Source organism: Schistocerca piceifrons, chromosome 2, assembly GCF_021461385.2.
Source record: "Schistocerca piceifrons isolate TAMUIC-IGC-003096 chromosome 2, iqSchPice1.1, whole genome shotgun sequence".
Taxonomy (NCBI): Eukaryota; Metazoa; Arthropoda; class Insecta; order Orthoptera; family Acrididae; genus Schistocerca; species Schistocerca piceifrons.
The window spans coordinates 138,321,306-138,333,590 of record NC_060139.1 but is presented as its reverse complement, the minus strand read 5'-3'; the positions used below and the strand labels follow the sequence as shown (position 1 = coordinate 138,333,590).

The following is a 12,285-nucleotide window of genomic DNA, read 5'->3' as shown; positions in this document are numbered from 1 at the left end:
TTATAAGTGATGTGAATGAAGAATTATTGTAACCAGGGATTACTGATAATACATTCTATGATTCCAGTCACCACATCCCCACAGCCCACATCCAAACAAGAAGAAGGTGCTCAATCTAGATTTACCATCAGCCAATTCACCCGCCATTGTACAGGTCATGTCCTGACTCCAACATTTTGATGTCAAAAGATTTCCAGCATCAACAGCTGCCATTTGTCAGCAGCACACTCCAGCTACAACAACATTGCCAGCTACAGTCTCCAGTTTCAACAGTTTGAGTGTGGTGAGTGAACTTAGTGTTTTTTCTGCCCACTTCTGTTTCTGTGCACAGATGTGGTATGGAGAAATCGCTGTTATAGGAATATACATGTGTTGTTTGTGAAAGAAGAACAACCTGCAGATTCATATCAGTTTAAGGCATCAGTATAGAAGAGTATTTATGGCCAGTGATATGCAAGCAGGGTAACATGTGAGGCCTTGAGGTACTTTTTATTCATTAATTATCTGTGACATGTAGTATGTGCCAACATTATAGACATGAGGTTCATCAGTGTTCAGAGTCAAGGTGGCATACGATTTGTTGGAAGAATTGAGGGCATTTTGTGTTGTTATGTTTGAGTGCCTGTAGTGGCTATTTACATTCTCGTGTGTTCTTCGTTATATTATATTTTATAGTGGATGAAGTTTTCACAAATGCAAGGTACTTAACTGCTTATGTGCAGTATGAAGAAAATAAACACAAGCAGTGTTCTGAAAATTGTAAGAACTACATCTTAGTTTGTACCACTTGAAACGGGCAATTTATCTTGTGCGCAGGGAGTATGGTTCACTGTAAAGCCCGCCTGGTTGGCTGTGCGGTCTAATGCATGGCTTTCCGAGCAGGAAGGAGCGCCTGGTCCCCGGCACCAATCCGCCCAGTGGATTTGTGTCATGGTCCAGTGACCCAGTGAGTCTGTGAATGGTTTTTAGGCGGTTTTCCATCTGCCTCGGCAAATGCGGGATAGTTTCCCTTATTCCATCTCAGTTACACTATGTCGGTGATTGCTGCGCAAACAAGTTCTCCACGTACGCGTACACCACCATTACTCCACCATGCAAACATAGGGGTTACACTCATCTGGTGAGAGATGTTCCCGGGGGGAGGGGGGGCGGGGGGTTTCCACCGGTGGCCGAACCGCACAATAACCCTGGGTTCAGTGTGGGGCGGCAGAGGGGTGAAGTGGACTGCAGAAGTCATCATGGGGTTGTGGACCACTGCGGCTGTGGCGGGGACGGAGCCTCTCCATCATTTCTAGGTCCCCGGTTAACATACAATACAATACATACAATGGTTCACTGTTCTGAAGCATGTAATTAAGTAAGCATGAGCAGCCATTCAGGAGGAATGGCATCTTTTATACCACAGAAGGCTACTCTAGAGGAAATATTGCAAATGTTACCCATGGTTGCAGCTAGACAATGCAAACATGTCTGAGGGAACAGAGGCTCTGGGAGCCAAGCAAATAAAGGTTGAAGAGAAGGACGTAACTAGGTGCAGTAGAGTTACTCCAGAGGATGCGGAGAAAATACAGCAAGAATGGGACAAGTGGCAGGTTGAGAGTAGTCACCTGTATGGTCATCTACTAGTAAGTTATGATAGGTCTGTTCAGATTATTGAGAGGTTAAAAAAAGAGTAGTTCTTGCATAGAAGCAGAATGTAAGGAGGAAGAAGTTAACAGTGCGAGTTTAGTTGAAGTGCAAAGTACTAACATTGTGGAAATTAAGAAGAGTAAAACTATCAGCTCAAATATCTTGTGAAAATACACAGTCTGAATTAACTGTAGTGCCAGATAAAGTGAAAATTTGCTCTACTGAAGTAAATAAATGTGAGAGTGAATGAGTGATATTGATTTAGGTGCACTAGTATCTACCACATCGGGTGATAATGGGTATTGAGCAGAGAGAGTGGGGCCTGAGCTCGATGTATAAGGAAGTATATGGGCCAATGATTTTTGTGTTGTGCAGAATGTAACTGCTGATGGTAATTTTGTTGTAGACACTGCACAGGATGCACAGATGTACTTATTTCTAAATAACGCAAATTCAGTGCCACATGTGGTGGAGCCACACTGCACAGGATGCACAGATGTACTTATTTCTAAAGAACGCAAATTCAGTGCCACATGTGGTTGTGCCATGTCTTCACAAGGGGATAGGAAGGGAGAAAGGGAAAGGGAAAAGGAAAAGTGCTTGTAAGGCTGATGATTGGGCCAATAAAGCTGAATCCTTTCAGAAATCTGTGCCCGATGATTGAGGGATCTTAAAGTTGATGATTCTTGCAACATTATAGGTACTGAAGATAATAAAAAGAGTCATGAATTGTCCTTTCACAGTGCACCATTAAACTCAAGGAAATGGATTCAGACAAGAAAGACTGCTGCTGATGATACACCATCACAAGGTTGTCCCATCACAAAGGCAGGCTCAACTAAACTGCATATGAAATCATTAAGATTCAGTCCACAGGAGGAATTGTTGCAGGGTGCAGGGAAGTTGTTTTGGGTAAGAGATGGTATGAGGAGAAGCACTGCAAGAAGTAGTCATCTCCAACTAGCTTCAAAGTAAAAGAAATAAATGGAACTACTGACCAACATCTTCTTTGTAATTTTGTTTGAGCATAGTTTCAAAGACGTGTTTTCTAAGGAAATGTTAGGGAATCTTGTGTTTCAAAGAGAAAGTTCCGGATGACATACCAAAGTAGCACATGAGAAAACATTTGCTAAACAAGTTTGAATGCCAAGCACGAGTTATTGTGAAGAAACATTTGTTGTTGAATCATTGTTAAGAAATTTGTTCAGAAGAGAGAATCTCATAGTTGTATTTTAATAATATGTTGGGTAATGATTCAAAGTTACATTTAGATTAATATACAGCCAATGAACCATTCAGTTTATGCTACATTAGAATATGGAAAAATGGAGCATACTGTATTCTTCATGTCAACTTAAGAAGTGTGTTAAGATTCTTTTGTCCAAGACTGTGAAAGGGTCACCTTTTGTCAAAGACTGTGAACAGGTCACAATCCAAGCTCCAGATTTTTCAAAGGAGGGAGGAATGTGGTACAATTCATCGCTTCCCAGTTTCAACACCCCTGCCGCTCCAGTCTGCTATGAGTTCCGAAGTGGGAGTGCTGCCTTTAAAGATATATTAACTAACCAGCTCACATGTATACCCTCCAAAATCAGATTCTCACTCCAATGGTAGTCATATCCTGCAGCATAGAGGTTCATACGTTACATCGTGTCACTCAGTCTACAACACTGATGTCTACGAGACAGAGACCACTTGCAGTGCAAGATGATGAAACCATCCACCATTCTCGTCGCTGACTTTGCTACCAGTACCACAGGTTCTTGTGTGAGCTGAGGTCTGCATACAGTCAACTTGATGCCACCACTCCATTGGGTCACCTGCTGGGTGGACTAGCTGTGGTTGTTGGACACCTCCCTAGTGGGCCAGGAGTTCAAGCCTAGGTCGGCTGGTTGACCAGCTACCTTGTCACTGTAATCCAGCCATCAGAGGCCTACATTACTGATTGCTTTCACCCAGGATGCATGCTCGCCATCATCTTTGGTCATGTCCAGCATCTCAGTTTGAACACCACCTAGCTTGGCGCATTTTTGATGCAACCATGGAGCAACCGAGTCAAGATTATCTACCACTGTCTGTGTGGTGCTTGGGTCAGGAGTCCCCTGCCCTAAGGATGTCAGAAGTTGCAGCACCCTGCACCTGTTTGCCATGTGGGCAGAATACTGAAGCCAACATGTTGCACACTCACAACCACCTACGTCACACAGACCACTAACCATCTTCCCATCCCTACAACTCATATGAATAAAGAACTATTATAACCAAGGATGTTTTACCGATGGTTTGTCATGATTTCCGTCAGCACCACAACTGTAGCCCACATCCAGATGGTAAGATAATGTTCCATCCTGATTTTTTCATCAGCTGTTCCTGACCCCTGCTGCAGTATAATGTAGCCTCTCTTCTAGTCTTTTATATATATTATTCCTGCTGTCTATGAGTAGTAGTCCATTCAGACCATACTTTGTAAAAACCAGACTGAATGTCCAAGAATATGATAAGCATGAAGTATTCTATTTCTCTAGGGGTCACCACATTCTATAGTTTTATTTTAGATTCTTTCTTGATAACTGGCTATATGTGTGATAGCTGTTCCTTGTGTTAATGTATTTTGTCAGTCTGTTAGTCATACTTGTTTGGATGGTCTTTCAGGTGGTGTCAATGAGAGGTAGTTCTTTATCCCTGTAGTTTCAATCCATTATACTTTTTTCTCTCTTCCTCTAAACATACACTCCCCACCCGTTTCTCTCTCTGACCAATTTCAGTTTTTATTTATTTATTTATTTATTTACGCCCATATATTTTTGTTTTTGCTAGTTGGTAATTTGATGAGCTTTTTGTGTCAAGTATTGTAAACATACATTTCTGAATTCAATTTTAAATGCATAACAAGATATTCAAATATTTCTTTTTTGAACTGCGTCAAAGCAAATCTTGTCACATTTAGTATACCACACCAAAATGTCATAATATAATTTGTATGTACAACATAATGAGGACTTCCCACAAGCAGACATCTTTTAGGATCTGCTGTTTCACTTTTAACACTACACAGACAAAAAAAAAAAAAAATCTCCTAATACAGCCAGTGAATCAAAATCTAGCCTGTTTTCTGTAACACAATCTTCATAGTACATCTATCCTAAAGAGGTAATTAAAACTTACTGTTCTGTTAATCTGGTAAAAGCTGTTGGTCCACATACACAGACATAGTAACTGCCAGAATCATTGCCTGTCAAGGGCAAGAAATTCTGAAGTAATTCAAGAGCTACTCGACCTCGTTGACCATTCCACCCAGCTTCTGCCTCTGACAAGACATTAATGATTGTGAACCTACAAATAAAATGAATTATTTATGTTCAATATGACACCAAACAAATACTTCATAACACAGCAGAAACAGCATATGTAGACAAACAGACAAAGCAGGTGGGACACGGGTTACATGCCAAGGAGGGGTTGAGTTGCAGCTGGTGGATGTGGGGGTGTGCAGGAGGGTGGCAGGGTGCAAGTTGGAGGTGAGGTGGGTGGAGGAGGAGGAGGAGGAGGAGGAGGAGGAGGAGGAGGAGGAGGAGGAGGAGTGCATGAAAAAATTTAAAGATGCCCTTGAAAATTTGTAAGCTAGCAATAAGAAAGACAATGCCTAGAAAGCAATGATGTATTCAGACAGAAGAATTGGAAGGAGAGGAAAAGGAAGAGAATTTATACACTGTGCAACACAACTGAAGGATCACTTTTTTGAAACACCTTAATCATCTCCCATTGCAAAGCATACATTTTAAATTTAGCTCAAAGGTGGTAACAACCTTCCTCGGTAATGATGCAAAAGCATGGCACCCTGTGATGTTGCCTTCTGGCATGGTGATGTTTTTAATGCCAAGTTGCCAATACATGCAAGAAAAAGGCCAGAGCTCAGAAGTTCAAGGTGGGTTAATGATGTCACACTGACACCAAATTTCTCCACCATTCTGACCAATGTCGCCATGGACATGTCACAGAATGAGAAGGTCATCAGACCCCCTTTTACCCACATTTCACCACTTCTCTTGATGCCTTCAGAGTAGAGGTCATGACCACGAAAGCCCACCATTAAAAGAACATGGTTTTCTTACGGGCAGCAGAGGAAAAAATTTCAGTCACACCATCACTTGGCATCAACACGAAAAGACCTTAGTGATCGGGATAAAAGGCATCAATGCACCAACATCTTCCTTTGGGGTGTTCATTCCCACATATTTCAGTTTCAAAAACAACAGTTTGCAGTGCTGTGAGCAACAGGCTGACATTTTTGACAACATTTGATACTGCTGACAGCCTTCAGACAATTCAACCCTTCTCCAAGGTCATTGTGGGCCAGCAACCCCATGGAACATGATTGCACCCCTCTCAAGTGCTGTGCCACCACAATTTTTGCTCTCGCGTATAGTGTGGAGCTACTACAGACTGTTAAAAACCATTCGACAAAAATTTGAACATGGTTAGAAGCAACAAAGTGCACTTACGCTTTTTCAGACCTCCTGTTTCATGAGCTCCTGTAGCATGATCATGAAGGAGTGTGCCATTAACAAATGCACGAATAAAATGGCAATCGATCTCTCTAAGATACCCTAGTTGGTAAAGCCCTTAGTGCTGCCTGCCGCTCTCTGTTAAACACTATAAGAATGTACCTGAGTAGAGACATCCTGTGATGAAGTCCTAGGTGCTTGTAGACTGACAACCCCTTTGACAACTCTCTGAATCTGGAAGCCTATTAGCAGGCATAACAGCAGTAACCTACCTGCCTGCAGATGATTAGGACACTCATCACAGATTGTGCCTCTGCAAGTACATTTTCAAGATGCTCAACAAAGATGAGCAGGTGTCAATGAGGGTGTTTCAGTACTGGGGTATCTTAGAGGGACCCTTGGCATTTCATTCACATGTGTCAATGTCACACTCTTCTGTGATTGTACCACTGGAGGGGATAAGATGAGAGGGTGGAGGGGAAACAAAAAACAAACTCTAGTGGTCCCACACAGTACACCAGAGCAAAAATTGTGCATGCACTGCATGTGCTGTTGTGTGATCACATTCTATGGGTTTGCTGGCCTAAGATGTCCTTAGAGAAGGGGTGAATCATCTGAAAGGTGTCAGCAGTGTCAAAAGTTGCTAAGAATGTCATCCTGTTGCAAACTGTCTTTTTGTTAGTGAAATGTGTGGGAATCACTGCCCCAATGGAAGGGTTGGTTTCATTGACACCTTTTATGCCATCCTCTAAGACCTTTAGTGTCAAACCTGAGAGGCGGTGTGTCTGAAATGTTTTCCTCAGCCACCCATAAGAAAGACGCATTCCCTCAATACCAGGTGTCGTGGTTCCGACCTCTGTCATAGAAGCATCAAAATAAGGGGTGAAATCTGGGTAAGAGGCAGTGCACAGTGGTGTTGAGCAGAAGTGTGGTGAAATTTAGTGCCAATATGACATCATTAACCCTCCTCACATCTCACATGAACTTATGAGCTCTGCCCTTTTTTTTGTGTGTTGACACCTTGCTGTTTGAAGCGTTGCTGTGTCCAAGGCTGGCATCGCAGCAGGCCACACTTTTGCACTGTTACAGAGGAAAGTTTTACGCACCTTTGTATCAAATTTTAAAATTATCCATTGCAATGGGAGACAATTATGGAGTTTCGAGAAAGTGGTCCATCAACTGTGTTGTGCAGTGTACTTTGGAACAACTTCATGTACAAGTAAATCTATACCACCAAAATGGCATTTGAATGCCTATTGCTCTATCTCTGAAGCATTAAGGAGCATTGCAGGAATATCGGATCATTATCATACACAAGGACCTGCAGTTTAATTCCTGCATTACAAGAACCATACTGTATTACGTTGCACCAATAGAAGCTCTGGTATTTGGAAGTAAGTCAAAGACATACATTTCTGAAATACAATTCAAAAGGAAAGTTGTTAAATATTATAACATACTTATAAGAATTACACTATAACCACCGTGAAAGAAATTTACTTCATTTTATATTACTTACTGTGCAGATGCTCTTTAATGTAGTACTAATAGTTTTAATAGTAGTAGTAGTAATCAAAAGTAGTTCTTCAATGCATTCTTATACACAATATTTCCCACAAGATACAAAACAAACTCTGGCAAACTGCTGAAAACAACTGTACTCATACAATTAACTTCTTTCTAAATGTTAAAGTCATTAAGCAGATATTGGTTTTAATTCTCATATTGCAATTACGATTTGTAATTATTTTTGAGAGAAAGTTACTGTTGGTAACAACGAAGTACATGAAGCAGTGTTCAAAATTAAACAGTGGTAATAGCACCACAGTGCTCTAAGATATTTTTGGACGGTGTTCAAAACCTAATACCAGATAAGCAAACCTGACAAAAATTTAGTCACTCCCATGAGACATAATACTGAAACTGTCTAACACTGCTGCTCTGTTCAGCAGTGACAAGGGTCCTCAGGTTTCTTGAGGAATGTCATACCTAGCTGCAGCAACAAAATTACCGTCCAATACCCCTGACATCGATTTGTCGTTGATCTTGTTAGAACATATCCTGAGCTCAAACATAATGAGGTACCTTGAACAGAATAACCATCTCAATACTAACCAGCAGTGATTTAAAAAACATTGATCATGTTAAACTCAACTTGCGCTTTTCTCACATGACATACTAAATGCTTTGTGGATCAAGGCAACCAGATGATGCTGTATTTCTTAAGTTCTGGAGAGGGGAGGGGGGGGGGGGGGGGGGAAAAAAAAACCTGACTCAGTACCACACTCCATAATATGGGATACCAAATTAAATTTGTGACTGGATTGAGGACTTTTTCGTAGGGAGGACATAACATGTTATCTTGGATGGAGAGTCATTGTCAGATGTATAAGTAATTACGGGTGTGTCCCACGGAAGTGTGTTGGAACCCTTGCTGTTCATATTGTATACTAATGACCTTGCAGACAATATTAATAATAAAATCAGGCTTTTTGCAGATGAGGCAGTTATCTATAATGAAGCACTATCTGAAAGGAGCCACATAAATATTCAGTCAGATCTTGATGAGATTTCAAAGTGTTGCAAAGATTGACAACTCGCTTTAAATGTTCCGAAATGTAAACTTTTCACTTTACAAAATTAAAAAATGTTGTAATCAGTCAACTCGTACAGCACTTGGGTGAAACATTTTGAGGGATATGAAATGGAATGATCACATAGATTCAGACATGGGTAAAGCAGGTGGTAGACTTCGGTTTATTGGTAGAATAATAGGGAGGTGCAATCAATCTACAATGGAGACTGCTTATAAATCACTCATGCAAACAGTTCTAGAATATTCTTCAAGTGTGTGGGACCGATACAAGGTGGACCTAACAGGGGATATTAAACTTATACAGAGAAGGACAGCATGAATGGCCACAGGTTTGTTTAATCTGTGGGAGAGTGTCACAGAGGTACTGAAGGAACTGACTCTTGTAGATAGATCTAATCTATCCCAATGAAGTCTATTAACAAAGTTTCACATTTCACCCACTACTCCAAATAGCCCCAGATATTTCATACTGGATTCATGATTGGGTGACCTGGTGGTTAGCCTGAGGTACAATACGGTTACAGAGTATTAATCAAACCAGGAATATGTGTGTCCAGCATCGAAAACATGATTGCTGTCCTCTTACAAGATGAGAGTGTCCACAACCTACACATCATGAACACACACACGAAATGGAAACACTTGGCCACCAACCCTCACCACCACAGTCGAGGTCGCGAACAAAGCTTGTCCAGTGGTGCTCGACTTGTGGGTAAGCCAGTTAAAATCCTGGAGAGGGAAAAAATTTTCAGTACCTGTATTTGGTCATGAAGGGCAGGAGAGGTGGTGGTGGTGTGAAGTTTCTGATCACCAGACTATGGGCCAACATCCCGGTTTCAATACCAAACCTCTCCGCAGTGTCTCATGAAGTGAGGGCACATGATAATTTATTTCTATTTCATTTACATGTCAAGTTCCAAGGGCCAAATTTAGGCAAGGTCATAGAACATGACAACACATGAAATCACAATTTTAAAGAAATGACAGATAAAAATAAAATGTTTATGAACCCAAAAAAAGTCAAGCCATAAGTTTAAGTAAATGCAGTCAACAATACAACATAAGAATCAGCTTAATTTTTCAAAGAACTCCTCGACAGAATAGAAGGAGTGGCCCATGAGGAAACTCTTCACTTTCTATTTGAAAGCATGTGGATTACTGCTAAGATTTTTGAATTCTTGTGGTAGCTTATTAAAAATGGATGCAGCAATATACTGCACACCTTTCTGCACAAGATTTAAGGAAGTCCGATCCAATCGCCACGTATTAATTGAGTGAAAGCTGCTTATTCTTGGAAATAAGCTGGTATTGTCAACAACAAATGACAGTAAAGAATATATATATATTGAGGGGCCAATGTCAAAATACCCAGACTAGTGAACAGAGGTTGACAAGAGGTTAGCAAACTTACACCACGTATTGCCTGAACCACCCATTTCTGAGCCAAAAATATCCTTTCAGAATGGGCAGAGTTACCCCAAAATATAATCCCATACAACACAAGCGAATGAAAATAAGCAACGTAGACTAATTTTTGTGTCGAACGATTCCTTTCTTCAGATACTGTTCAAATAGTAAAAATGGCATCATTAAGTCTCTGAACAAGATCCTGAACTTGGGCTTTCCGTGACAGAACGCCTAGAAATTTGAACTGTTCAGTTTCACTAATCATAAGCCCATTTTCTGAAATTAAAACATTGGATTTTGTTGAACTGTGTGTTAGAAACCGTAAAAACTGAGTCTTACTGTGATGCACCGTTAGTTTATTTCCTACAAGCCATGAATTTATGTCATGAACTGCACTATTTCAAACCAAGTGAATGTTGCACAGAACATCCTTTACTACCAAGCTAATGTCATCATCAAACAGAAACATTTTAGAGTTACTGTGGATGGTAATCCGTCCGTTGGGTGGGACATTAAACCTGGTGGTGCCCTTGGTGCTATTCTTCCCCCTCTCCCTTCTATTATCATAAAATCAACATCCATATCTCTCTCTCTCTCTCTCTCTCTCTCTCTCTCTCTCTCTCACACACACACACACACACACACACACACACACACACACACACACACACAAAGTGTTCTTGTCCCACTCCTTCCCTAAATGGAGAAACAGCCTTGTCTGGAGTGGGTGGTGGGAAAATGGAAGGAGTCAAGAGAGGGAAGAATCTTTTCTTTATTTTTTATAGGTAGGAGGAGGGGCAGTTACTAAAGATCCACCAGAGCTTCCTCTCTCCATCTAAACAGAAAAGTCACAGTAATCAATCTGACCTCAAAAACCCTCAGTCTCACAAAAATTAAGGTAATCCCTTCCCTTGTACCACTCTAGATTTCTATTCACAAGACAGTCACAGTCCAGTCAGAGCTGCTGCTGGCTGCGATGTGTTATCACTTAGTCAGAGCCGCTGCTGGCTGCGATCATGTGTACATGAAGTGTTATCACTTGTGTGTACATATGAGTGTGTGTTCTTTGCTGGAGAAGGCTTTGGTTGAAAGTTATTAAGTGTAACAGTCTTTTAGTTGCACTTGTCTGCAACTCAAAGGTTATTTTTATGGTGAGTAGCAAACTATACTTTTCCTGATATTGTTGGTATTCCAACCTGGAGTTTCCATTGTTTGATTTTGCCTAATAGCTTGTAGTGTTATTTTGTAGGTACTCCTCTTCTAACTGATTAAGGCCCTTAAATGTTGCAAATGGGTTATTATTAGGGATGTGCATGAATGCTATCAGTATGTTGCAGGACAAATGCGAAAAGTATAAAATACTGTGAGATATCACTTCTCTGGCAGACAGAAATTAGTAAGCAGAAATTATACATTAACTTGTTTTTTACTACCCATTTTCTTCAATTGTTTTTAAAGTAATTTGTCATGAATTTGTTGCTGAGAGAATCACAATGAACAGACAGTGCAAACAAAGTGTAAAGGAACTCTACAGTTTCTCGCATGTAGCAACTCAGAAAAGAGAAGTTACTGAAGAACAGCTGGATCATGAAAAAGTCTAGATAAGGTGCAATGCCTGTGATACAGCTTTTTAGATTGAATTTTCAAGTTTTTATTGAACTACTTATCAATTTTTGAAATACGGACATAAAAAACAATCTCCAAATTCTATGCACATTATCATCAAAAAATTATGTAAGATGCCTACTTGGGGCTTACACCATGCATTTGAACACTTGAAAGAGAATGAACTACAAAGACTTGACAAAAAAGCTATATGCTAGACAGGCTCTTGAAATCTGGAACCCTGGTTTCTTAGATTAGCAACAACACTCATTTAGCTATAAAAAATAGTTCTTTGTTTTAGTGTCATAATTCTTATCTTATTACCTAACAAACACATGGTGTTCTTTTATTGAAACACATCCTGGTAACTTAGTATCATTTTGCACATATGTATCAGTCTCGTAACATTCATACTTTTTAAAAAAGTAAAAGAAGACAAAAATGAAGCTAGAATGAGATTTTCACCCTGCAGCAGAGAGTGCACTGATATGAAACTTCCTGTCAGACTAAAACTGTGTGCTGGACCGAGACTCGAACTCAGGA

At 40.4% G+C, this 12,285-nt stretch overlaps 1 protein-coding gene across 1 annotated transcript in view; it reads right to left on the bottom strand.

Annotated features, from left to right (window-relative positions):
- LOC124777755 (cytochrome b5 reductase 4) overlaps positions 1–12,285 on the bottom strand; it is a 335,055-nt gene that overhangs the window by 22,815 nt on the left and 299,955 nt on the right. The window contains exon 9 of the mRNA XM_047253257.1: positions 4,795–4,962. Coding sequence (XP_047109213.1) covers positions 4,795–4,962 — 168 coding nt within the window. The remainder of the gene's footprint in view (positions 1–4,794; positions 4,963–12,285) is intronic.